A 27,440-nucleotide genomic window follows, 5' to 3' on the forward strand; every position below is an offset into this window, starting at 1 on the left:
AAAGTGAGGGCTGTGCAGCCTCTTGAGGATTCCCTTTTCCCCTGGAGGGTTGGAGAGATGGAGCTTGAATAATTCTCCCAGCACAGGAGGAGGAATTACGGGAATCGTAATGGCATTCTTTTGAGGACTAAGTCTACATTACTCTTCAGCCTTCAGTGGGGAGGAGACAACCATTCCTAGCACTTCCTAGTAGACACAGGCTCTTGACAACTTGACCAGCAGTGTCTGCTTGCAAGTGACAAAAATCCAACCTACATTTACTTAAGCAAAAAGGGACAATTTCCTGGTTCAGATAACTACCTTAGGACCAGAGACTTGAATTCCACTAGAGAAAACACAGACTCTCATCCCATTCTGTATTCTCGAGGGTCTTCCAGACTGAAGGGTGGGGCATATTTACCAGGGACTCTGAATCCTGTCCTCATGCCACAGTGACCAGACGGGGAATGGAGCCTCCCCGATGTCCCAGATGCATTCTGTGAACTCCGAGGGGAGCACTCTGGCCCAGGTGGGATTAAGTGCCCATCTCTTAAAGCAAGCTTGCTGGCCGGGATATGATTAGCAGGATCCCAACCCAGATCACAGCCCATCTGTGTTAGTAAGCTCTCCATCACTGTGACAAAGTCCCCAAGAGAACAGACTTACAAGGAGGAGAGGTTTCTTTTGGCTCACGGTTTCGGAGGTTCAGTGCATGGTCGCTGAGCCCTGCTGCTGCTGTGCCCTAGAGGAACCTGGGGGCACAGAGAGACAGAAAGAGTGGGAGATCCCACAGTCCCCTTGCAGGGCCCAGTGACCCACTTCCTCCTCTAGGCCCTACCCCTAAGCGTTCTGCACCTCCCAAAGGGCTATGGGCTGGGACCAAAGGACAGCACACCTCTGTGTCCCAGGAGAGAGCAGGGAGGGGCTCCAACAACCTGAGCGCATAGCCCAACATCTAGCTACTGGTGGGCACAGACACTGTGGTGCACATAGATAGGTAGGGATCCATGTCTTCATCACTGCATCTCCAGCGAGGGCTTTTATTTGTCTTTATTTATTATTTATACTTTAATGCTCTTACCTTATTTGATGTTCAAAACAACCATATATACTGTTTTGTTTGGGGTTTTTTCTGTCCTGGAGATTGAGCCCAAGTTCTCTTGCTTGTTAGGAAAACACTATTAAGCTATATCACTAGCCTTTACATTTTTCTAAGTTTTGAGATAGGATCTCACAAAGTTCCTCAGGCTAGCCTCGAACTTGAGATCTTCCTACGTCATTCTCCCGAGGAGCTGGGATTACAGGTGTGTGCTCTGTTTCTGGCTCAGTATCTTCTTTGCATTTTACAGACTGGGAAACTAAGGCTGAGGGACGTGGGTGCTGGTGCAAGGGGTCCAATAACTTCAGGTCAGAAGCCAAGAGTCTTAGCTGTCTTCTGACTGCACTTTGGAGTGCAGCACTGCGTCTCGAGTGTGTGAGAGCGAGCTTAGACCCTCCAGCCACATCCCCGTTCTCTCCTCTGTCCCTACAACTCCAGATGATTCAGTCTGGTGCACAAGAGGGGTCACCATGGAAACCGAGAGATTTGGGGTGTTAGGACAGGTAGAGTCTGTTTTACATATCTTTCTATTTGTAAAACATTTCCTTAATCACTAGCTAATTAGTTCTAAGCTAGTTAAGCTAGTTAGTTTACCTGGACCAAGGAGAAATAGATGGTTTTATGAAAGATAGAATGTTCTAAATACTTCTTTTTGTACTAGGGATCAAACCCAAGGCCTTCACAGCCCTGAGCTGCATCCTCAGCCTTTTATTTATTTCTATTGTGAGGCGCACTAAGTTGCCCGGGCTGGGCTCAGACGCGTGATATTCCTGCCTCAGCTTCCCGGAGTGCAGGGATTACAGGCGTGCAGCACCGCGTCCGCCTCACATGCTCTCTCACCCCGAAGGAGATTCCGTGGTGCGCTTGCTAGAACTCAGGTCCTTCATCCGTGCCGTCTCATTAGATTCCCCCCACCGCCGTGGGGAGGACAGCCCTGTCTCTCCAGACGGTAAAGAAGGACACAGGGAAAAGGAGCCTCGCACACAGCGTATGGTTGTTTTGAACACTGAGTAAGATAACAAGGGCACAAACAAATCGGCAAATCCAGGACAGCACAGAGGTTGGGGAAGCCAAGCCACTTAGCTACCTCGGACAGAGCCCGCGGCTGAGCCTCAAAGCCACGCCCTTCCGCCGCATTTCCGGGAAAGTTACCCAGGGTTTGGCAGATAAACGCGAAGGACGCTATTACTAGGTTTGACCTTAATGCACAATTATTCTCTTTGTTTTTGTTTTGGCAAATAGCGTTCTCATTTTCGCGCAGTCTGAGATTTAAGGTGACTCCAGCATCGAGGGGAGCTGCTGTTCTGTGAGGTTCTGATAGCGTCCAGCAGCACACGTGAACCCTTTCAGTAAATTCTGAAACCATGCAGAATTCTGCGTGCAGCTAAAACTGTTATCAGGCTTCGACTTAGCATAACGCGGAATCTCCTCTCCATTTTATGCACATGTAAGTCGTTTCGCTTCCACCGGAACTGGAAATAGTGCAGACGCTGATGGCTCGCTCCTTTGTCCACCGGGAGGCATCAGGTCACAAATGGTCTGAGAAAGGGAGGGTGAACTTCGCGTGGGTCGTGTTTCTGAACTCGAGTGTTCTGCCCCCCAGTGGCCCCCATTTCGTGTTTCCATTTATACCCCACCTTTTGGCCAGGGCAAGCGGAGGGATCCGGTCCCCGGAAGGGCGCGGTCCGTGGGACCCGCAGGCCCGACCCCAGGCGCCTTCCCGCCACGCCATGCATCGCAGCCCACAGGAGCAGCTCCCGCTAACCTGTCCGACCGCTGTTCCTCTCCCTTCCCATCCACGCCTCTGCTGTGATAAGAGCGTGGGCACCCAAGTCACAATCTTCAGTGGCTGGGCTTGCCTAGCGTGTGGGCTCAGCACTGGAAAAAAGGTCTCAATTTCAGGAGAAAAAGAATGCGTCCTCCCTGGTGTCAGACAAAAATTGATGTCGTTCTTTCACGCACTCTTCCGGGGATCAAAGTCCAGACCTGGCGCTTGCTAGGCAGGCATGGTGCCACTGCGCCACATCCCGGGCCCTCACATATTCTTTCTCCATCCACGTACTCAACAGTTGCCAAGTTGGTCCTGATACTTCCGGTCATTCCAGCTGTTTCCCCGCCAGCTGTGGGAATGGAACAGTGTTTCAGCTGATGTTCGCATGAATCCCGCTGCTCCTCAGATGAAGCTGTATGCACGGTTTTCCAGAGGACTCTTTACTTGGTCACCCCTCCCTCAACTTGACTGCAAAGCTCAAGGGAGTGGCTGCTTTCTGTGACCACTTGGCTCGCCTTTCTTATGAACCTGCACTCCACTAAGCCACCTACATGTTTCCCCCTCCCAGTCTCGGAAACCCCACTAGGACGGTTCCGTTTGTGTCCTCCGTGTGTGGAGGAGGAAGAGAAGGGGAAGGAGCCTGCCCGGGCCCTGTGAGCAGCAGCAGCAAATGAACAGCGCAGCTCGGGTTTCGTCCCAAGTCTGCCCAGCGCCAAAGCTCTAATCATTTACCTATTTTTAAAACGGAACAGATATGTAAAACACCCAGACTGTACGTAATAATGAATGTAATGTTTTATGCCCAGATGCCCCCCCGAGCCTCAGGCACGCAAGAGCTTTGGAAGGGGACTGGATTATGGAGCTCACAGCTGACCTGCTGTGAGGAGGTGGAGTCTGGCTGGAAGAGAGGTCCGTAGGGGCGTGGCCTGGGAGGGTCTCTCTCCTCACTGGCTCCTCCCTTGATCTCTCCGCTTCCTGTCTACCCTGCCATGAGCTGTGTCTCCTCTGCCAGGCCCCTCTGCCGTGCTGCCCTACCTTAGAACCAGGCGGCTATGGAGTGAAAGCTTTACAAACTGTGAGCCAAAATAAACCCTTTCTCCTTACAGTGGTAGGTGTGGGTGTCACGTCCCGGCGATGACGGAAAGTGACTAAGACAATGGAGTAGCATGGAATGGTTTTTATGCACTGGGGATTGAACCCAGGGAGTGCTGAGCTACATCTCCAGCCTCCCCTAACCCCACCTTTTGAAACGTTTAATTTTGGGACAGAGTCTTGCTAAGCTGCCCAGGCTGGCTTCGAACTTGTAATCCTCCTGCCTCAGCTTCCAAGTAGCTGGGATTACAGATTCCATCACTGTGCCAGGCTGTGTGGGACACTTTGCCTCATATACCATTGCATAATGCTTAAATCAGGTTAAATATATCTATCCCTCACTCCTTATGGTGAAGACTTTCAAATTCTTTTCTTCCAGCTCTGAACTGTCCAGTACATGCTTGCTACCCTCGCCCCTCGGGTCACAGCGTATAGGGAGACCTTGCTCCCTCCCAACTGCAGTCCAGCCCCGCCCGTCAGGCTCCCTGGGCCTCCTCCCTCTCTCCTGCCCTTGCGCTGAGCTCACCCCTTTCGATCCACGTGTAGTGAGGTCATGTGGCCTTGTCTTTCGGTGCCTGGCTTATTCTGCCCCCTGGAACACCACGTGTTGTTACAACTGACAAAGCTCAGGTTGTTCACTGCTCTGCTACTGCGCCTTTTGAGCTTTCCCAGAGGAGCGTTAAATCAAAAGGGTCCAAAGTCTGGCACTGCCTCCCTAAGGCGGCTGGCTACATTATGTCACGGGATGGTAGGGCTTAGTTCTCCCCTCTGGACGGGGGCGAAGAGGATGTGTGTCTGTCACTGCACGAATGAGTGGCACCCGTGGAGAAAGCACAGAAGTGCCCTTGGGGTGGACCCTCTGCATGCTGGGGGCTGGGGGCCCGAATGGCCGGGCTGCGCTTCTCTCTCTAGAGCGGTGACACTGACTGTGTTCATCGCTTGCATACTGTGCACCTCCCCATTAAAAATGAAAGGAAGAAAAAAGAGAAGCATCAGGAATCTCTTAAATTTCTTGAATGTCAGGTAGGCGCAGAGATTCTGAGTGTTAAATGCACACTTCTGGGGGACAGTGAGTACCTCTGGGGGCAGACATGCAGCAAATGCACTTCCTTCGAAGGTTCACGACGGAGCAAGAGCAGCCCTGCCTGGGTGGGGTCCCTTCCCCCTGTGGAATCGCGCATCACCCACTGCGCAGAGGGTGAGGATCGCCATCCTCTGACATGGCCTTTATCAACTGCAGGCTGTTGCTCTGGAGAAAGAGCTTTTTCCTCTTTGGCGTAAGAATTTGGTCCATTCTCTTCCTCAGGGGGGAAGAACCCCAAACTGAGAACAAAGACAACTTTCTCTTCAGTTGCTAAAACAAACAAACAAACACACATACACACACAAGACACAAGTAAAGTGCTAGTTTGTTACTTTCTGGCTCAAACAGCAGTGTGGAAAGGTTTTTTTTTAAGGGTACAGTCTCCAACTTTGTGAATTCTAGTGCATCAAGTTTTGCACCTGTGAAAGGTGAGCATAAATCATCCTTTGTTTGTTAGGACAAAAGCACTGGAATGAGCAGCTGAGTCTCCGGTGGGGTGAAGAATACGAGATCCAGGAGCCTGACCCCAGGCCAGGTCTCACCCTGCCATTCGCACTTGGATGTGGCCTTGGCCAAGCCACTTAGATCACTGGGATCAGCTTCTCACCTAACAATAGTTTATAATAAAATACTGTGTAATAAGTATTAAAATATTTTACAGGGTGTCTTAGTTACTTTTCTCATTGCTGAGACAAAGTTCTCAGACACCCAAAGCGAAAGGTGGAGAGGTTTATTTAGCTCACAGTGTGTGGAGGTTTCAGTCCGCAGTCAGCTGGTTCAAGGCAGGGTGGACGGCAGAGGGCATCACAGAGGAGAAACAGCCCATGGAGGCCGCAAGGTAGCAAAGCAACAAGGGACAACCACAGCTCTTTCTGTCCCTTTTACTTTATCCAGGCTACCTAGGGCGGGCAGCACTCACACCCTTATCCTAGTGCCCTTGAGCCTAGCACTGCACCATGAATCAGTCCCAGGGTCACACACTCTAGATCCAGCCACCTCTGCAAAGCCCCGCCTATGACTGTGTGAGGCTTTAGGGGACATCTGGGCACAGCCATAACATGGGGGCTTTTGTGAGAATGAAAGGAGATCGTGCCTGTAGAGTCCTCAGCAAAGAGCAGGGCCTCAGGGGAGCGCAACAAACCGAGGCTGTTGAGACAGCCTAACTTTTTTTTTTTTTCATAACTTTTTTTTTGGTGCTGGGGATCAAACTTGGGACCTTGAATTTATGAGACAGGTGGCAGAACCACTGAGCTAAATCCCCGGCCAACCCATAACTTACTGTCAAGTATAAAATGCAAACTAACTTTCTCTTAATTAACTTAGGTCATGTAGGTGTGTGTATGGATAAATGCACACAAACGTATGTGTGTGCCTATGCATGTGTGTGGACATGTAGGCATGTGTGTGCATTAGTGAAAACATTTTCTATGCGTATTCTGTTGACTGCAGCTGCCCACACTTACTGGAACTGGGCCCAGGCACCGGCAACAGACAATGACAGCGCTTTCTTATTGTCCCTCAGCATCTGGCTTCTAGGTCCACAGCCTCACTCCTGGGGCAGTGACACAGCTCCTGTTATCTGTCTTTGTCATGGAGCTCAGACCTGAGTGATAAGAAGATAAGAACCTTTTGCTGTTTCTAGTCTTGCTTTTAGTTGTGAATGACAAGGAAATGCAGTGAGCAAGGCCTGCTTAGCCTGACAGATGAGTCATGAGAGGCCAGCTCTCTTGTTTCGCCTGCTCTGCTTGCTGTCGTGTTTCAGGGTCTCCACAGTCTGAAGACCTCATCAACCAGGGGCTGGGAGGGCTACCGGGCCCGGCACAGCTCTTGTGTGTGTTGAGGCGTGTCAGTTATTGTTCACTGGGTTCTCTTCCACACGTGTCGACCTTCCAACACCATCACTCTGATAATGGCAGTAGCTCCCATTACTGAGTGCTTACTGTCTCCCGGGCACGGTTATAAGCACTTTTCACGTATTTGCTCATAGACTCCTCACTATATGATTATTTCCCCATTTTCTAGCCGTGACAACAGGCCCAGTGGATGAAACACTTGTACAAGGTTACACAGCATCACCACGTTCACCAACTCTATCTTCTTACCTCTTTTTTATTGATGGTTCTAATATTAATTTTTAGAGAACTGTTTGCGTGATCAATCCTTCATGCTCTCAGCATAAGGACATTTGCCTTGGGGTGCAGGGAAGTGTTTGAGGAGCTCCCCGAGTCTGGGCTCATCTAGTTGAAGGCGGGTCCCTCTGTCAAGGATGATTCGGTGCAGTTGTTAGGGACCTCAGATCACTGAAGCATAAGGTTATGCTTTATGGACCAGGACAGCGATGTGCCAGAGGCTGGAATGGATTCTGAAACTTGCTCTTTTTGAGTTGGGTCTCCCATGTTCCCCAGCTGGCCTTGAACTCCTGGGTTCATGCGATCTTTCTGCCTCAGCCTCCAGAGTATCTGGAACGACAGGTGCAGGCCATCAGGCCGGCTTGTGGAGTTTTGGAGTGACATTTGCATTCATTTCCAAGCCCCAAATGAATGCCCTTTTTAAAAATTCAGAATGTCTGAAGTTCAAGGCTTGGGGGTGCAGGAGGGGGATTCAGATTACCAGACTTTACCTTAGATCCTTCGTGGAATGAGATAAGAGTGCAGAACAAGCACACAGATGACAACCGTGCGGGGTCACACACACCACCCCCCCCCCACACCCCCCCCCGCTGACCAGAGAAAAGCACCCTTCCCCCTGGCTCTGCTTCTGGCTTCGGGGCCTGGACACAGCCCTCTGGAGACCCCACTTCTGTGCCTTCAGAACCCACAGGTGGAGCCCGACTCCCCTGTCCCAGGGCAGGCCCTGTGGGCGAGGAGTGTTCTCTCCAGTGGGGAATGAAAAGAGGACGTGGAAGCGGCCGGTCCCGGCCCCTTGGGTGGCTGAGGGACTTGTGTCCACAGCACAGCATACCGGCCCGGCCTCAGGGAGCCCGTGAGTGCACGTGCCCTCTTTATTGGGGTGTCCTAGGGGCTGTCCTGGGGCTCCCCTGGGGGACTGCCCTGGGGCCCTCGCTGGGAGCAGGTCCCTCGGGAGAAACAGGAGGGTGTGCGCCGGCAGGGGTCCCCAGCAGGATCAGGAGGCTGCTCTGAAGACTCCAGGGGTGGCAGCGAGCCGATGGGGCGCTGGGTGAATGAGGGCGCGCTCACTGTGACCCGGTGAGCAGCAGGACGCACCTCGGGGCGGGGCTGGCCAGGCGGGCCGGGCTGGGCCCCACAGCGGCCCAAGGGCCCAAGCGGGAATCTGCCCTGCAGCCGCGCCCAGGCACGTCCCCAGGTCCCCAGGGCGCACACGCCCGTGCGGGCCGGCCTTTATCACTGAGCCCCGAAGAAGGCAGGGGGCAGAGCGGGCGGGGACCCAGCTCGCGGTGTGCCCGGGAGACTGACACGGGCCGGGCCACGCGCGCGCCATGGGCCGCTACACGGGCGCGACGTGCCGGCTGTGGGCCATGCTGGTGCTCACGGGCGGCTTCTTCGTGGCCGAGCTGGTGTCGGGCTACCTGGGCAACTCGATCGCTCTGCTGTCCGACTCCTTCAACATGCTGTCCGACCTCATCTCGCTGTGCGTGGGCCTGGTCTCTGGCCACCTGGCGCGGCGCACGCGCCGGGGCCTGCGCGCTACCTACGGGTTGGTGCGCGCCGAGGTGGTGGGCGCGCTCTGCAACGCCGTGTTCCTCACCGCGCTCTGCTTCACCGTCTTCGTGGAGGCCGTGCTGCGCCTGGCGCGGCCCGAGCGCATCGACGACCCGGGCCTGGTGCTGGTGGTGGGCGCCCTAGGGCTGGCGGTCAACGTGCTGGGGCTGCTCATCTTCCAGGACTGCGCCGCCTGGCTGGCCTGCTGCTCCCGGGCCCGGCGCGCTCGCCGGCGGCCCAGAGACCAGGACGGCGGCCCCCGGGGCGCCCAGGACCCGGCGTTCGCCGCCGCCCCGCCGGGCCCCAGCCGCGCGGGGGCGCAGGACAAAGGCGCCACGGTGATCGCCAGCGTAGCAGGTGCCATCCGGTTGCATCCTCGGGACTCCCCCCGCCCCAGCTCCCCTCCGTCTTCCCCCCTCTGAACACCACCGCCGGGCTCCCTCCCTGGCCCCTGCCTGGCTCGGGCCTGCCCCCTCCCTCTCTCCCTCCCTCCCTCCTCTCCGTGGCCCTGAGGAAGAATCGATCTTCTTGGAAATCGGTTCTCATTGAGCAACAGGCTGGCGCTGCCGGCTGGACTTTGGTCCTCCCTCCCCTCGGCCCAGCTCTGCCCCCGGGCGTCCTGGGCCGCGGGTGGGGGGGCTGGGCTCCCGGGTTTGCTGAGTCTGAGTTTGAGTTGGTGCAGTGGGGTCCAGAGATGAGGCGGAGGCCCTTTCCGGGCCGCCGAGGGCGGGGTGGGCGCAGAGGCAGGGGCGCCAGGCCAGTTAGGTGTCGAAAGTAACAGAGCTTTGGTTTGAGTCCATTGGTTTTGTTTTTTTTCTTTTTGTAGAACTTATACACAACACAAGATTTCTTCTTTGAATGCAGGTGATTCCCTGAACACCCAGAACGAGCCGGAAGAGACTGTGAAAAAGAAGAAGTCGGAAGCCCTGAATATCCGAGGTGGGTCCAGGCGCTGGGCGGCTGCCCCTCGCCCGGGCCGGGCTGCGACCCCGTCCCTTGCCCAATCGCCGCATCGATTCGATTCTCAGGGAGAGACTCGCTGCTAATGATTTATGTTTGCTCTGGTTGCACTCGCTCAAGCGCTGCCCGCTCCGGACCTCGGTTTTCCTGGCCGTGGGTATTGTGACATGCAGCGCAGTTTGTTTTACTTATTATTCCTTTAGTTTGGGGATTCTGTGTCTTCACCCCCATGCTAAGCACAGTTCTACTACCGAGCCACGCCCCCAAGTAGTGCGGAGTAGTCTGATTAATCAAGTCGGATTTTGATAAAGCTTAAAGGAGCGGGAGGGCGCCTCTTGTGGCAAAGGCTCTGTCGCTTTGTTCATTTGTGCCAGAAATCTGCACTTGTGAAGCGACTCTCCAGTCACCAAAGCCTTCACTTTAGGCCCAAACTGGGCACCGCTGCAGCCAGCACCTCCTTTCAGCTTCATTCCTCTGGGGTCCCAGCGGGGATGCTCCGACCTGACCTAGGACTTCAGCACAGGCGATGCCACAGGTCACCATCCTGTGCTTTTCAGAAGCCTCTGGTGGGTTTAGATTCGATAATATAACTGGAGAAGCTAAGCTGGGCACCATGATGCATGCCTGTGATTCCAGCTCTGAGGAGGCTGAGGCAGGAGAATCACCACGAGTTCAAGGCCAGCCTGGGCTACATAGTGAGTTCAAGGCCAGCCTGAACTACATAGCGAGACCCTGTTTCAAAAAGCCAAAAAAAAAAAAAAGCTCAGAAGATACCTTCCGATTTGTAAAGTGAGTCTCAGAATAGACCTATAGGGAAATATAGAAAATAAAACAATAGTAATATGTGAACTTCTAAAAAATTATCAATGAATTAAAAAATTGTAATGCAATGAGGGAATTTTCTAAAGTGCTTGGTGGTGAATCTTTTTGAGAACTTCGTAATGAAAGATCATCATCCTTTAAGTCATCTTTTTTAAAGGTTCTGAATGTATGTGGGGGGTAGAGAAAGAGAGTTGTTTTTTTTTTTGGTACCAGAGATCCAACTCGGGACCTTGTGCTTTCAAGGCAGAAGGTGGCAGTGAGCTAAATCCCTGGCCAAGAAAGAGTTTTTAAGGTGAAGTTCACCAGCGTAGCACTTTAGCCTTCAAAGCACATTCTATCAGTGATCTTCATCCTTATGTCGCACAGGTTAGAAAGAGGATGGGTGTGTGGGAAAGAAGTAAAAAGGAACGAGGAGGAGACAGCAGATACTGTGACCTTGTTTGGGAAACCTGTATGATTTTGCTTGTTTTGGGGGTGCTGATGATTGAACCCCACCGTGTGCATGGCAGGCCAGGGCTCGACCTCTGTGAAACATGTGGTCCCAGCCCTGATCTTACCAATATTTTGCCCAAAGCCACTGGAGCTGGGGTAGGAAAAGGCAGTGGTGGAAAGCCGCTCAGTGCCTGGCTGAGCCTTTGGTCCACAGGGATAGATGGAGGGGAGAACGTGTGGCCGAAAGATTAGGATTTGGCTTCAATGAGCTGGGTGCATCCTGGCTCGGGCACTTAGGATCTGCAGGGCTTAGGGCAAGCGCTGGGCCTCCCTGTGTCCCCTCCCTCCTCTTTATGCAAGTTGGCAACCGAGCCTGTCTCACGGGGCTGCAGGGAGCCGTCCATGCCCAGTCCCCAGGCTCAGCATAGGGAGCCAGGCTTTGTGAGCTCAGACTTTGCGCTTGGCCACTCCCGAGTAAGTCACGCAGCTTCATGCACTCCTCTGGGTGGAGGCTGTGGTTGCTCAGGTAGAGAGCGGAAGAAGCAGGCATCCTGGAGCCCGTCAGTGCTCTGCCCTGGGTCTGTGTCCTCTCCTCACAGCCCCGGCTGAGGGAGGGGCCACAGAACGGATCTGGGGCAAGACAGGCCCTGAGAAAACTGGATCCAACTCTTCCAGGCCTCAGATGGGGACACGGGCTCCAGAGAGTCTGGTGGTGTCCCTGCGTCGCCCTGGCCGGAGTCCTGGGCTCCTGATGCACATCTGCGACCCTTCCCATGGCTGTACACTCCTCTGGACTCCAGACAGGGACGGTTTGCTCAGGCAGTGTAGACATCCGTTTGGATGGCTCCATTGCTACGGTGTAGACGAGGCTGCCCCTCCTGGGTCTGCACTGGAGATGTTTGATGGGGCCTGGGGAGCAGAAAGCATTCCTTGGCTTTCGTTCCTGCCTCTCTCATCCCATGGGAATGAAGAAGTGAGTTCTATGAAGTGCACTGCACCTTACACTGCAGGAACAATGAAAGCACAACCCTTTAAAACTTCTCACGAGTGTGCTTTGTTCCAGTTGGTTTTATTTAGCAGGCTCAAACACAGTGCTTTACAGAGGTTGTCGCAGTGTCAGAAAGACAGTCCGGTACAGACATAAGCAGGTGAGCAATCTTGGCGTCACTTGAGAATAAAATCCTTTCCCCCAGATGTTTCCTTATCACATCTATCACATCAGTTTCCTCTGCTAAGCAGGGTCTCATCCCTTCCAGATCCATCCGTGAAGGCCCAGTGCACACGCACGTTCTTCCCTGTAATCAGCAGCACCCAGGGCTTCCTGAGCCCCGGACACTTAGCAACCTTCAGTTTACGTCCAGTTGCCGGCTTGTGCCAGTTTTTATGCGTTTCCTTTTTATGGAAAGTCAGCAGGTGAAGGCCAAGCACAGAGGTTTCCTGACAGGGATGCATGTGAGCCTGTGGTGTCAGGTGATGGGCTCCGGGCTCCGCTCTTCGAGTGTCACCTTGTGTCATCTTGGTCTCGGAGAGTCTCTAGCAGCACCTTCCCGAGTCCCGGATGGGGTCATGGCACAGGGGGCGGAGTCTGGACAGCAAAGAAGTGGGGCCCACTCCTGGCTCCTGTGCAGGGCTCCTGGGACCAGCCCAGCCCCACTTTCTAGATGCCCTGCCCCCTCCCGACCCTCGCTCTCTCCCAGCCCTTCCCATTTCCACACCAAAAGTACACGGTCGCCTCCCACACCTTCCCATCTCCTGGCCAAACGCCTTGAACTTCCCACCAGCCTTTGACGAGCTCCCCTGGGGCCCTGTCCGCTCCCCTCACCGGAGCGAGCACTTCTGAGTGGGGCAGCAGCTGTACCCCTGCCTTCCCAGTGCGTGTCCTTGGGAGGTAGCTTCCCGCTGAGCTTCAGCCCCTGTTGTGTAAGGAGACTTTGCTGTCAGCAGGGCGCGGTGTCACCGTGGAGGCCCCACGGTGCCAGGAGTGCACAGTGCAGCCATGTGATCTCTCCCACTTGGGCTCCCCGGTGTTCAGGCCCTGTTCGGTTCGCTCCAGGGCCCTCGCCTTTGAGGGTGCGAGGGGGTGTCATGGTCACCCTGATTCACAGGGCAGGACCTGCTGCTCCTCAAGCTGCCTTCACAGGGCAGAGACAGACAGAGCCGGGCTCAGGGTTCTGACCCTAGCATGCAGTCCACCCACCTCCGTGCCTGTCCTGGCCTCTCCTTGAGCTGCCACTTCACAGTGACATCCTCCCGATGGCTGGTGGCTTTTTGGATGTGCACACTGATGGCGCGGGCAGGGTCATGGGTGTCCTTAAAGTGAACCCAGAGATTCGAACCTCTTGGTTTGCTTGGTATTGTGGGGTTCCTGGGTCTCCTCGAGCTGCTGACAGGTCTCTAAGGTGCTCAGAACAGCAGGATTTTGATGTTGAATCGCCTAAGCCACACACGTTGTGTCTATATTTTTTGCTCCTTTTGACCAGAGGTTTACCAAATCTGCTAAATTTAGTTTAGTGTACATCTAACCAGTGAGTCCTTTAGAAACAGCTCCCTTTGTTAAAGGCATCCACAATTTTTATTGTTAGCTGTAGAATTTAAATCTGGTGATTTTGAGACAAGGCCTTGCTGTGTAGTTTTAGGCACTCAGTGATCCTCCTGCCTCAGCCTCCCAAGTGCTGGAACATAGGTGTGAGCCATCCTGCCTGCCTGCAGAATTCTCATTTTGTTCTGCTGTGACAAGGGGCTTGCTGTGCAGCGGGAACTCGAGGGAGTCCCTGTTCTTGAGGCCACAGGCTGAGCTTCTCTGCCTCCTCTTACACGCCTTTCAAGTGCTCGTCTGAAGGAGGAGTCACTTGCCAGCCCGTTTCCCAGCCTGGTGGCCTTTGATGGCGGACGGTGGCAGGCCTCCCGGGCTGTCCTCTGAGCGGCAGGTGGCCTTGCCTTCTCACTGCGGCCGTCCGCTGTGGCCGGGAGAGAGCCTCTGGGTGCCCCTGGCGGCCTCACCTTCCCCTCTCTGGCAGGGGTGCTCCTCCACGTGATGGGCGACGCCCTGGGCTCCGTGGTGGTGGTCGTCTCGGCCGTCATATTCTACGTGCTTCCTCTGGAGAGCACGCAGCCGTGTAACTGGCAGTGCTACATCGACCCCAGCCTGACTGTCATCATGGTCATCATCATCCTGTCGTCTGCCTTCCCGCTCATCAAGGAGACGGCCAGCATCCTCCTGCAGATGGTACCCCCAGGCGTCAACATGGAAGAGCTCAGTGAGTACCGGGAGCCCCGCCTGGCCAGGCAGTTCATGTCCCACGGCCCCAGGGTAGCATCTCACTTCATAGCCCAGGCTGGCCTCAAACTCACTGAGACCCTCCTGCCTCAGCCTCCTGAGTGCTGGGGTCACAGGCACGAACCACCATGCTGGGCTTCCTGGGCTATTTACCTTCACAAGAGTGATTGATTTTAACTCAAATAGGTTGCTTTTGCCAAGAACTGGGTTTTTATTCCGTTTTGAAAACACAAATCCCTGGTATTCTGGATTTGATGTTTCTGGGCACGAAGTCTTACATCTCTCAGGGCGCTGGAACAAGGACAGGGTTTAGATTCAGATCATCCCCTCCTCCGGAGTGAAAGCTGTCTCTGCGTTGCCCAAAGAGAAGGTACCCTCTCGATTTGGTTCCCTGCGTCCTGGGGTGGTGCTTTAGACTCCTCGAGGGCTTTTCAGACCCTGGGGGGAAGTGGGTGGGGCTCTTGTGCCCAGAGCTTCCAGGTGGGAATTGTGACCTGGTCTTGGCATCTGCTGTTGCTTTTTTACCTTGGCTTCCCCGGGAGTGCAGCAGAACCCGGACGAGCTGCTTTCACGGCGCGCATCTGGAGTTCAGCTCTCGTGGGTGCTGAGGCCTCCTGTGGCCATGACTCGCTGTCCCTGGGTGTCGGGTGGCTTCAGCTTGACCTCTTCTTGTTCTGTGCCTGGCTGGAATGAGCTAAGCTCCACTGCCACCCAGGTCACCCCGCCCCGAGCCATCTGTGGAGCCCTAGGCTGCTGCCTCACCTCCTCCCCATGCCTTGCTGGTCTTTTTCCGCCTCTTCTGCGGCAGCGCTGTCTCTGTCAGCGACGCCTCTCTGGCTGCTCTAAGATGGTCACCTGCACTGTCTGCCATGCTACAGGAAGTGCAGGTGGTACAGAGGGAGGGGCCGCAGCTGAGCAGACAGGGCGGCTCCTCTGCCTTCCCACGTCTGCTGTTTCCCAGGCAGGCGAGGAAACGAGATAAACATGCAGGAAAACCTGTGCATACAGTACACTGCCCTGACTTTTAATTTTTTTTTCTTTTGAGGCATGGTCTTGCTATGCAGTTCAGGCTGGCTTTGAATTTGAGACAATCCTTCTGCCTCAGCCTCCCAAGGGATAGGATTACATGCATGTGTCACTCTCCGGGGCTTAAAAACTTTTTTAATTAAAATTTTTTCAAAAAGTTAGGCATAACAATAGTATCAATCCTTAATTCACTCCAGGCTAGGTACTGTTCTAAGTGCATTACTTATACCAACTAGCTTCTGTCCTTAACATGATCCTATGAGGAACTCTCATTATTGTTCCTAATTTTCAGTGAGTAAACTGAGGCACAGCAGGGCTAGGTAAATCCCTGAGGTCACCAGGCTGTCTGAGATTACACTGGGATTCCCAACTCAGGCTGTCAGCAGGACCTTTGCTCACAAACACTAGTCTACTCCATCTCTTTAAATACACACCCATTGTGGAAAGTATGGAAAATGCAGAAAAGCCCAAGTAAGAACAGAAATCTAAAAAAAAAAAAAAAGAAATCTATTACAACTCCATCATGGAAATTGCCATCTTAGTATTTTCTTCTACGTACACTGCACAACATGGTAAAGATCATGCTGCATATGAAGCTTAGCTGTTTGCTTTTTCGCTTAAATATACCTCTGTACATTTCCTCATAGCCTTCGATATGCAGCTTAGTTTTAACAGCTGCGTCCTAGTCTCCTGTATAATTGGTTTCACGGTTTCCTTGTTGCTTCATTCCTTTTTTTTTTTCCTTTTCTCATTACTGCGAAGTGCATGACCCAAACCAGCTGGTTAAATTCCTAGCACTAGGACTGCTGATAAGTGTTCTGGATCCTTCTTGCCAATGAGTCCCTTTCAAGCAGACTCCTCTGGGCTCTGGGGCGCTGCGCGGTGGCCCCGGCCCCCTTATGCCTGGCTCGGGCCTGGCAGCGCGGTTTCGGAGCTCGGAGAGGCGGGCTGCAGGGCGGGCGCGTGTGCAGGTGCGGCTGTCTTCCGCCCGCGCCCCGCCCCCGCCCGGTCCCCACGCCTGCGGCGGCTCTCACCTCACGCGGCTCTCGGCTCTCCCCGCCCTAGTGAGCAGACTCTCCGCCGTGCCCGGCGTCAGCGGCGTGCACGAGGTCCACGTGTGGGAGCTGGTGAGCGGGAAGGCCATCGCCACGCTGCACGCCCAGCTCTGGGAGGCCCAGGCGCGCCCGGACGCCAGCGCGGAACTGCGGCGCATCTTCCACGGCGTGGGCGTCCACAGCGTCACCATCCAATTCGAGCGCGAGGACTCGCCGGCGGGCCCCGACTTCCTGCAGGCGTGCAGCAGCCCCTGCGTGTCCCGGGCCTGCGCTGAGAAGCTGTGCTGCCCGCCCGGGGCGCTGCCCCTGGCCCACGTCAACGGCTGTGCCGAGCGCAACGGGGGCCTGGCCCCCGAGGACCAGCGCTGGGCGCACAGCACGCATTTCTAGCGCGGGGCCCGCGGTCAGGCTGCGGCCGAGGCCGATGGGGGCTCGGCGTGGTCGGGCGCGATGCGCGCGCGCTCGGGACCCTTTCCGTGCCCGGTGCCCCGCTCTGCTCTTGCTCCCCAGAGCACCGCAGTAGGTGTCCGCGGGGTCCTCTGCAGCTCTCGCCTCCTGCGATCGGGGTGCTGGGGGATCGAGGCGCCCACTTCAGGCGGACAGGCGCTCACCGGCCTCCACAGCCGCTGCTTTGCAAACAGCACGCACCCGGCCCTTGGGTGAGGTCAGCCCGAGGTTGTGGAAGCAACTAAAGGATGGAACGGCTGTGTTTTTCCCAATCTCCTCGAAAATCATCCAAGAGGAAGCTTAGAGACTTTCGGCACTGCTGAAAGATCCGCGATGCATCTTTTGATGAACGTAAGGGACCGACTTGAGCTGGGTAGTGTCACCCCGGAGGGCAGGGCTCGGTGTGGGGATGGGGAGCTGGGTCTCCTTTGCAACATGCCCTTTTCGCCCGGAAGTGGGGAATATTTCTACTTACTAGATTATGACCCAAGTACTTATTTGCTGTTTTGAAATCTCCAGTGGGCTCGAGGTCACTTGGCCTCTTGCTGATTTTCTTACCTGTCCAGATGTCCTTGGTCTCCTTTTATTTTTATTATTTTTAGTTTTTATTTTTTTGGTACCGGGAATCGAACTCAGGACCTTGCTGGAACCACTGAGCTAAATCCCGGGCCCCTTGGTCTCCTTTTATATGATCACATTGATCTATGCCGGGTTTGCCAGGGGAAATGAGCATTCAGGACCCGATCGGTCGTTCCTGCCAAGTAAACCAGCCTGGCTGCCTTGTCTTTAATTAGACACATTTTAGGGTATTTATTATAGTTCCCAGCTGGTAACTTGATGGGAAGGTTGAGAATTCATTTAACTGCTGCTTTTAACGTGTTTTGAGGACCTCAGCATTTTCTTTTATGAACATGTTGCCAAATTCAAATAAATTTATTATAATCTGGTTCAATCACATAACCCAACTCTATTAGTAGTGGGAAAACATCTGCCACGCATTTAACACATTGTTTACGCATCAGGATTTAGTCTTGAAGATGTAAGGAAATGGACAGTATCTTAGAGAATCAGGGTCTGCTACAGTAGGTTGCAAAATTGACAAAACAGTCATCTACTGGGCTGTGAGCTTTGAGTCCTATTTAGAACCTGGACAGGATTCCACAGAAGTGTGGGGATGATAATAGAAACAGCATCCACATCATTTAGAAAAATTTCTCCTTGCCAGGCACGCTAGCACGAGCCTGCCGTCTCAGCTTCTCAGGAGGCTGATGCAGGAGTATCGCTTGATCTCAGGAGTTTCAGGCCAACCCGGGTAACAGAATAAGATCCTGTCTTAAAAAAAAAAATTGTCGTAATCCTAAATTCAAAGGCTGATAAGTAAGCAGCTGTGATCAGTAGCATAGGAAAGTCTTTGTTCCTTGAAAGTTCATAGTTTGATTTTAATTTGGCCATAAATAGAAAAGTGCCTAAAAATGTTCTTATGTCTAGAAATTCATCGGATTAGGTTAGATGCACTTTATAAGCTGAAGGGGCAGAAAATAACAGGCCAGTACCTTGATTTTTAGCATAAGTATGTGACTCAAAGGATGCAGGGTTCTCTGAGAGAAACCGTGGGGATCTGGGAACCACACTCCTGTTACTTCTTGTTTTTGGTACTAGGGATCGAACTCGGGTCCTTCCCCTTGTGAGGCAAGTGGCAGAACCACTGAGCTAAATCCCCAGCCCACTCTTGTTACTCCTTGTTTGAGCTGCTGGAGCCACAGCTGAAGAAGAAATTTATTCCGAATTGGAAGCTCTAATTTACTTTCACAACATGCTGCCTTTATTAAATGGGAAAACTGCAATTTTACAGTTTTTGTGCAAACGTCTCAAGGAAGACATTTTAGTTTGCATCTAAGTAATGCATTTGATCAGTCGCTGAAGTATTTTTCTGGAAAGAGAAAGGCACTTAATTCCAAAATAAATATAACCTCAGAAGACTGCCTCAATTGACATTGATAAGCACATCAAACTGTGGACCTGGCAACGATACCTTTTTAAGATGGGGTGCCTGAGTGGACTTAACAGCGTCTGGAAAGCCTGGTATGGGTGGCAGCTTGGGGTGGGGTTGAGTGTGCCCCAGCTCTGTGACCCCTGCTGTGTAATGTTTTACTGGATTCTACTCTCCTTTGAACTGACCTGCCTTTTTGTTTTGTCAAACAGGGACTCACTATGTAATTCAGGCTGGCCTCAAACTCACTTTGTAGCTCCGGCTGGCCTCAAACTTGCAGTGATTCTCCTGCCTCAGCCTCCTGAGTGCTGGGATCACAGGCGTGCGCCATCAGCTGGCTGACCAGCCTTTGAATTCTCCCAAGGAAATGCAAGAAAATTTTCTTTTTCCCTCTGCATCAGCAACGTTGGTAAACAATGTATTAAAACACAGTAGATTTTCTTTGAGAGTAGAAAAACCGTGACCCTTAGTTTGTAGCTTCCTTCTAGAATGTTCTTCCCTTTTTTTGAAGTACTGAAAACAGTTTTTTTCCTGAAGTGCTGGGGATCAAAGCCAAGTCTTCATGCAGGCTGCAGCTAAATCCCACCCAGGAAATGTTGCTTAGAAAGTGTGTTAAGTGGGAGGTGTTCCCTGCCGGTGGCCGGGGCACTAGTCCTCCCTAGCCCTCCTGCTGGCCAGGCACCTCCTCCACCAGCAGGAGCCCCAGGTCCTTCCCCGTTGTTTCAGAGCAGAGAGGACCAATATGGTCTGCTTCACTTCAGTTTCCAGCTTGGAGTCTGAAAGTGGAGGTTAGGGTTCTCCAGGGGTTTGCCTGTTAGGGTTACCCTCGGGGCCACCAGTCTCCCTTGTTGACAAAAGAAATACTTCCGACATTTTTGATAAGATGCCAGTAAAACAGGGAGACACTCTTGGGGGAAAAATTGAAAATAGGCTCTGTATTTAGTGACTTCCCCCCCACAAACTGGGGAAACACTAATGGCAGTAAATCAGCAACTCCAAAGTTCAATGGGAATGAGTGATTTGAATGTCAAAAGTAAAAACAAAAAATCTAGCCTAACAACAAAATACCCCAGCACAAATCAGGGCGGTAGATGTTGTGTTACACCAAGGCAGTGCCCTGGGTCGTGGAAAGCACTTCTGCTATGCTGGAGCTGGCTGTCTCAGTCGGGAATATGTTTTGAACCCTCACAGGCTGACCTGGGGCCGGGGACAGGCAGCCGCACCCTGGCTCCCCCCGCAGGGCCCAGGGTCCCAGACCTGCCTCTGGGTGCCCTGTGTGCCCCAGCAGGGAAGGGGGAGTCCTGTCCCTAGTTCTGAACCACTAGCTACAACCAAGAGTGGGTTAGGGAGAGTGTTGATGGCTGTCAGTGTCACCAGGTCTGCAGGATTCGCTCTTTAAAAACAAGATTTTTATTTTATTTTATTTTTTGGTACTAAGGGTTGAACTCAGGACCTGTTGTTAAATATGTGCTCCACTACTGAGCAACACCCCTGGGCAAACAAGATTTGTTTTGGAGACAGGGTCTTCCTATGTAGTTCAGGTTGATCTTGAACTGACAGCAATCCTCCTGCCTCAGCCTCCCGAGTGCTGGGATCACAGGTGTGCACCACCAAGCCTGGCTAAGATTTTTTTTTTTTGGTACCGTGGATTGAACTCAGGACCTTGCACTTTCACGGCAGGTGCAGTGCCACTGAGCTACATCCCCGGCCCCCTGGCTAAGATTTTAAAAATGAAATCAAACTATCCATGTCTCAATAGAGGAATTTTGGAAATTATACACTTTGGAAAATAAAAAGCCTTTACAAATGCTATTGTGCAGGCCAGACACTACCACGACTCTGAGGAACAAAAGCACTGGCTGTCGTTTTTCAGTGTCCATTTCTTTGGTTCTTGATTTTCCTCAGTTTGATGAGCCCGCTGCTAAACAAGCCTAGAAAATATCAACACAGCTGATTCTTGGGGTTAAGGTCACTTCTCCTTTGTACTTAAGTTCACCAATTTAAGCCTGATGTTTCCTGTTCTGGATAAGCTGCTCATCTCCGTGCTCAGGAGGAGTCGAGACGTTAGAAAAGCACTTTACTGCTCATGGCCCCGAGTCCCTTCCAAACACTGTTTCCTCAGCGAAGGCAAAATGTATTGATTGCATTTCAAAGTAGCTTGCTTTTAAATGTATTTTCCCACTCTTGTAGTTAAAGGCTGCGAGATGGACAGACAGACTAGAGGAAGTGAGGCCCCTCTTTCTTGCTCGGCATTCAGCTGTCCAGAGCGGCTGAATGTGTGTGAGAACAATCCAGAGAGGCCAACTTCTGGGGACAGGGCCCCTCCTGGAGGTCTGGGCCCATGTTACGGTTTTGTGGAGTTCTGTTGCTTGAAGTCCTTCGCTCCTCACAGGTGATTCTGCCAAAGGGTGACTGTCACATTTGGGGACATCCTCAAAACATTAAGATGCAGAGTTTAGATAACTCATTTCTGGTTGATTGTGAGTCCTCTAGCCACATATGTGCACCTGCACACCTTTCGGAGGAGGTGGAAGATGTTCAATGGCGCTGTCAATAAAAATGTTTAAAGAATGAAAACACAGCCCAGATGTTTGTGGAAATTAAACAGAAAGCCCAAAGTAGCTGAACTCATCTTGTCTTTGCCACTTAGCTTATTACCCAGGTAATAAAGAATTGGTTTGGCTGTAATAAGGTGGCCCAAGGCTCCTGTTCATTTTGCCTGTCTCTGTTACTGCTGTTGTCACCCTCGACCCCCTGCAGTGTCACAGACTTGTGCGTCCTTCAGATTTTGGTTGCTGTGACAAATGCCTGAGATAATCAGCTTGTAAAGAGAGAAGGTGGATCTTGCTCGGTGTGCAGGTTTCTCCCGAGCAGCTGGCGCATTGCTTGGGACTTTGTATCAGGGTGGGCATGGGGAGAGCCGGCCCATCCACCTCCTGCCTGGGAAGCAGGTCCAGAGCGGGTCGAATGAATGGGGTTTCTACTGTCCTCTTCAGCGGTGCTCCCCAGGGACAGGAAGACGTCCCACCAGGCCCTGCCTTCCCAAAGCCCCATGCTGAGGACCTCGCCTTGAGCATGTGGCCCTTGGGGGACACCAAAGATCCAAACCTCAGCCAGGTCATCTTGGCAAAAATGCTGCCAATCAGTGCACACTTGGCTGCCCCACGGACACTCAAGCCCGGCTGTGCTGAGGGGCGCCTGGGGTTTAGGGGACAGCGGATGTGTCCCCCAGGCTGGCAGTTCACTGCACAGCTGCCCATGGTCTTTAGGAACCCTGCGTCGGGGGAACAGCCTTTCGCGTCTGTCCACTGGTAGGATTTGTCCATCAGTGTATGAATCCCCGCACACGCACATGAACCGCGACCAAGTGATTCCGGCTCCCACCCAGTCTCCAGGCTGACCTGGAGCTGCGTCAGCCTGGCCGGTCCTTGGGACACGGCGGGTGCCTGGTGCTGGGGGTGTCCTGGGGCGCAGATGTGACCTCCCCAGCCCTGCACACCTGCAGCTGGGGGGCCGCATGACCTGCCTCGAAGCCCGGAGTCCCGCACCTCGGCCCACTCACCCTACCTCTGCGGCTCCCCCAGGCACGGCGCTGACGCCCAGGGCCTCCTGTTAGGGCCTCACTGCTTATTTCCTGTCTCTGGAATCAAGCTGCTTCCCACTGGGCTCCTCCGCCCCTGTCAGTACCTGGAACAGAGCCTGGCATGTGGCAGTAGCTCCATGAATATTCACGGAATGAATGCGCATAAGAACGAAGGAATAGGGTCCACTCCTTTTATGTTGAACCCAGGGATTTCACACTGAGCTACATCCCAAGGCCTTCTTTATCCTGTAGTTTTTATTTGGAGACAGGGTGCCACTAACTCGTTACATTGCCCCCTCCTGGCTCAGCCTCCAGCTCTTTATGTCAGCCCCGTGCTGTGTCGTGGTTCCCCTGCTCCTCTCAGATTCAACCTGGCCGCCCTGACCAGGGCTGCTGCAGAAGCCTCCCAGCCACCTCTAGCTTCCTCCTGTGCCCGCTTGCGCTCCTTTCCGGGGAGGCCGCCTCTCCCTGGCCCTCAGGCTTCCCCTTCTGGAGCAGAGAGGAGGCCCTCGGGACACCCAGGAGCTTGGGAGCTTCGCTCGTGCATGGGTGTTGGGCTGGCTCTGTGGGGACTCGGAAGTTCTTTTTGGTGGCTTTGGGATGGAACCCAGTGCCTTTGCATTGAGCTACATCCCCAGCCCTTTTAAACACATTTATTTTGAGACAGGTTCTCGTGAACTCGCTAATTGCCCAGGCTGGGCTCAAACTTGCGATCCTCCGGCCTCAGACTCCCAGACTGCTGGGATGACGGGCGGGCACCACCACGCCCAGTGAAATTGGGTTTTCTATGCTTTGAGGAGTGGCTGTAATGCACCTGTCTGCCCCTAGCATGCCAGGAAGATGGCTCACTCTCGCTGCATCTGCCAGGTCCCTTCCTTCTTGGTTTCTCCTTTTGTCAGTCTCTTCCTCTTCTGCGTTGGAGTGTCACCTTGCCCCAAAGGCGGCTCCTGAGGACTGCAGCCCTCCCCGCCCACTGCCTGGCTCAGGGCTCACGGGGACACTCCTGTGCCCTGTGGATGGTCAGGCGGAGGCGGGAGGAGCCAGACTCCTTCTCTCTGCTCAGCTGGGCCTCAGTGTCCCTGGGCCCTGTGTGGAGTCTTCCAACGTCACTGACTTGTTAGGTGGGAGGTGCAGAAGCACGGTGGCACGGGCTTCAAAACCACAGCTGGTCAAGTTCTACCTGTGTCCTGGGGAGGCGCCAAGGGGTACTGAGTTCCCGAGTGGGCGAGGTGATAACAGCCCAGCCTTATCTGCTGCAGAAAACCTGGCCGAAGAGGACGCTGGGGGCTCTCGGCTGTGTGCGCAGCCACAGCATTCAGGAGAAGTCATGTGAGGCTGGCAGGGCCGGGCTGAGTGCTGCTTCCCAGCTTTGCCTTTCATGGAGAAGGACGTTGCCACGCGGCCCTTCCACCGAGGGACAGGGTTGGACCCGCAGGACCCAGGCCCAGGCCTCGCAAGCGCCTCCGAGCGCTGTGACTGTGGACCTCGGCTGTCCGCGTGAGCACTGGGAAGTGTGCGTGAAGCGTTTGTCTGCCTGGAGCCCAGCTCCACCTTGGCCTTCGGAAAGGCGTCACTGGAGAACCCAGAGGACGCCGTGGCTGAGCGGGGCCTGCTGCTGCCTCAGCCCCCAGGTGGCAGGGTGGCCTCCAGACCAACAGCCCGGCCTGGGGCCTGGGTCACTCCACTCTGCTCCCGTCATGGTTGCGTTTTCGGTTCTTCATGTACACGTGTGTGCTGAGGAGGCAGCTGTGTGCATCCAAACCTGGTCCAGGCCCCTGAGAAGCTGTGTGACCCCGGGAAACGAGTCTCTCCTCCCCTGGAGACTGGCACCTTCACAATCTGTCGCTGGGGGTGGGACTCGCCTCCCAGGGGGTGACCCTTAATGACTTCCTTCATCCCCACTTGCCACTGTAGCCACTGCTATGCTGCATCCCACAGAGGAGCGGGTAAGTGTAGGGCCGTCGCTCAGTGTGTCCAGGGCCCTGCGGGTGTGAATGCATGAACCAGAGGATGTGACTTACCACGGGGTGTAGGCCTCCGTCCTTAATAGCCCGTGTGGCACTGAGTTGCACTCAGCACTTCCTGGAAGGGACGCGGGGGCGGCAGCTGAGGCCCCGAGTCAGCGGTGTGGGGAGTAGCCCCCTATCTGTCAAGCACAGAGCCTGCGGGCGCCACACCTGGGCCACTCAAGGGACAAGGACTTCAGCCACAGCCGCTGCTAAGAACGCGTTTGTATTGAAGCGTCTGTGTTCCAGCTGGGGTTTGAGGCGTCCCTGGCTCCCTCTCCTGTCCACATTTGATGTGCACTTTTTGCCTTTCTGGAAACATTTTTCCCACTAAGTGGCAATGAAACAGAATAGTGAAGGTAGGTACAGTGTTTCAGAAAATCCCAACTCAGAGGAAAACATGCTTCATAAAATGACCATGGTTTGTTCTTCAGCTTGCTTCTAAAAGAATTCACAATGTATTCTGGCCATCTTCCCAAGGCAAGGCAGAAGGATCACACCATTAAGAATTTTTTTCTTGGTCCACGTCTGCCAACAATGCTTATGTCCCTTGCGTGGACCTGGTGCAGGTACACGATTCACCCTGGTTCCCTTTCATCCCCTGCCTCTCCTCTCCCTCCTCCGTCTTCTGGTCCACTCCCCTTTGAGGAAGATCTGTCTCCCTACTTCCCATCAGCTATCTTTTATTTTGCTCTTTATTTAGACTTTGGGTCATTCCTATAAGGGTGGTCACGCAGTACTGAATCGTGTGTGTCTGATTCCCGATTCATCTTGCTTCACGGGATGGCCTCAAGCCACACCCACTTCCCACACTCTGTCCCACTGCACAGCAGTGCCAGCTCAGGGTCCCCTCCTCTGCTGACGCAGAGAAACCTGGCTTCAGAAACCCTGTAGACCTAAGTACGGCAGCTGCGACTCCCATGCTTTATGGGTATTGTGTATATATGGGTTTAGACCCAACTTCCCCAAGCTGCTTTTTCTGTATACCTTTTGTTCCCTCTGTCTCTAATTTTCCGTAAGTTTATGTTACTTCTATAATACCAGAAAAAAGTTATGGAGAGCTAGTATTCACCTCACAAATGCTGTCCACCGTTCTGAATTCTAATGGCATTTATTGCTACTTCTAAGGCATTCATGTTTGATTTTCTGTTGCATCCATTCAAGCACATAGCATGCGTGGGAGCACAGATTCCAGGTTGCAGGCTGATCACCAGATTTCGGGTGTCTTGGGAGTGCTGGGGACGAACCCAGGGCCTGCACACGGCAGCCCTGCCGGCTGGCACCCCTAGGCGTCTCCTCTGGGACCCAGGGTGACCCGGCCTCCTTCACAGGCAGGAGTGACAGCCGGGGAGGAGCACACTGGGCTGGCGGGAGAGGCTGCGGGAGACCACCTGGAGCACAGGCCAGGGCTGAGCCCAGGGCAGAGTCACAGCGAGGCTGGGGTCACAGAGTCCGAAAGGACCCGGCCTATGCGCTGGTCATTGGAGCTGCCAGGCAAGCAAAACCCCAGGCTTCTCAGGGTTTCCCACAGACTTTTCCGAGAACTGTCCTCTCTGGCTGCTCTTAGAGAGCGTGTGCACTACAGGTAGAGCCTATCTGTTCCTGGCTGTGAACTGTCGCTTCCTTCTGCGCACCTGGTTTGTGCTCAGGAGAGTTCAGATTCTGGAACACACAATCTGCAAGTCAGCGCCTACAGCAGGAAATTGGGAAATGAAGCTGGGCTGGGCGTGGTGACCACAGGCCCGTCATCCCAGCACTCCGAGGCTGAGGCAGGAGGGCCCATGTTTGAGCCCAGCCTGGGCAATTTAGCAACTTAGTGAGACCCTGTCTCAAAATAAAAAATAAAATATGAAGGAAATTGAAAAAGAAAAAAGAAAGAGCTGGGCCTTAGGAATAGAGAAAGGAAATAGCTGGCAGAGGAGAATGAGAGCCCTTTACAAGGTCAAGTTAGAAAAGATAAAAGCAAATGAGGGAAATTAACCCTTGGCCCAGAGATTGAGCCGATGCCAGGCGCCCAGAGTGGCCGGAAAGGTGTGGGCGCAGCCTGTTTCCGAGTGCAGGGCCAGGTGGGGCAGAGGTGCCGGAGCAATGCTTGGTCCTGGTCCACACAGCCGGATTCAAGGCTTATGGGGGAGGAAAAGGCCCTGCGGTGAGAGGAGTGGATGCTCAGCAAAGAAATAGGCTTGTTTCCGAGACAGAGGCCAGCAGGGCATTTTCTAGCGAGCAAGTGAGATCTATGAAATAGTTCTGTGGCAGCTTCGTTGCTTACTTACAACTGCAGTCACCGTGGCCCATGTTTTGCTTTTTCTTAGAGTGGATATACAATGCTTATTAGAATTTTTCCTTCTCACCCTTCCCTTAAAGGCAAATCTTTTCTTAAAAATGCAAATCTTATAATAAGATTTTGAATTTTTTGCCCACTGGAAAGTTCTCCAATCTGGGAGCTTTTAGAAGTCCAAGCCCAGCGGGGTGTGGGGGTGCTCACCTGTAATCCCAAAACTCGGGGAGGCTGAGGCAGGAGGATCACATGTTCTGGCCCAGCCTGCACAACTTTGTGATTTAGGGAGAACTTGTCTCAAAATAAAATTTAAAAAAGGGCTGAGCTGTAGCTCAGTGTGAAGGCCCTGGGTCCCATCCTAGTACTCCATAAAACAAAACAAAACACAAACAGCCCAACCCCAGGGTCTGAATGGGTGGTAATAACATCAAAAAGATGCAACAGGGCCGGGAATTTAGCTCAGTGGTTCCGGCACCTGCTTTGTAACCACAAGGACCCGAGTTTGATCCCCAATACCAAAAAAAAAATAAAATAATAACAATAAAAAGATGCAACAACCCCCAAAAATTGGACCTGGGTATCAAAGAATAAACACAAAGGCAACCTTTGCCACGTCAAGTTAATTTGAAAATGTGGAAACCAGCAGCTCTCATTTTGGTGTAGTACCCTGGGCTGGGCTGGAAGGTGCACTGAGCCTGGGGCTCGGCTGGGCTGCCTCAGTGCTCCCCACTTCCCATCCTGCAGGGAAGATGACCACTCACTGTCCCAGCATCCCCTAAATGTCCCAGAATCCCTTGCATGTCCCAGTGTCCTCTGTGTGTCCCAGCATCCGTTGCCTGTCCCAGAATCCCCTGCATGT

General features: G+C 53.4%; 1 protein-coding gene across 2 annotated transcripts in view; it reads left to right on the plus strand.

Annotated features, from left to right (window-relative positions):
• Positions 1 to 20,436, plus strand: part of Slc30a10 (solute carrier family 30 member 10) — a 30,717-nt gene extending 10,281 nt beyond the window's left edge. Inside the window, exons 1-4 of one of the 2 annotated variants that reach the window (XM_004867394.4) lie at positions 8,351 to 9,062; positions 9,570 to 9,644; positions 13,937 to 14,176; positions 16,288 to 16,800. In XM_004867394.4, coding sequence (XP_004867451.1) covers positions 8,483 to 9,062; positions 9,570 to 9,644; positions 13,937 to 14,176; positions 16,288 to 16,667 — 1,275 coding nt within the window. In that variant the 5' untranslated portion in view covers positions 8,351 to 8,482 and the 3' untranslated portion in view covers positions 16,668 to 16,800. Of the gene's footprint in view, positions 1 to 8,350; positions 9,063 to 9,569; positions 9,645 to 13,936; positions 14,177 to 16,287 lie in introns of those variants that run through there. The other variant, XM_087209861.1, reaches the window with a different exon arrangement.
• Positions 20,437 to 27,440: the final 7,004 nt, after the last annotated feature.

Source organism: Heterocephalus glaber, unplaced genomic scaffold, assembly GCF_053883595.1.
Source record: "Heterocephalus glaber isolate CG9 unplaced genomic scaffold, H.glaber_assembly_v1.0 deba00001067, whole genome shotgun sequence".
NCBI lineage: Eukaryota > Metazoa > Chordata > Mammalia > Rodentia > Bathyergidae > Heterocephalus > Heterocephalus glaber.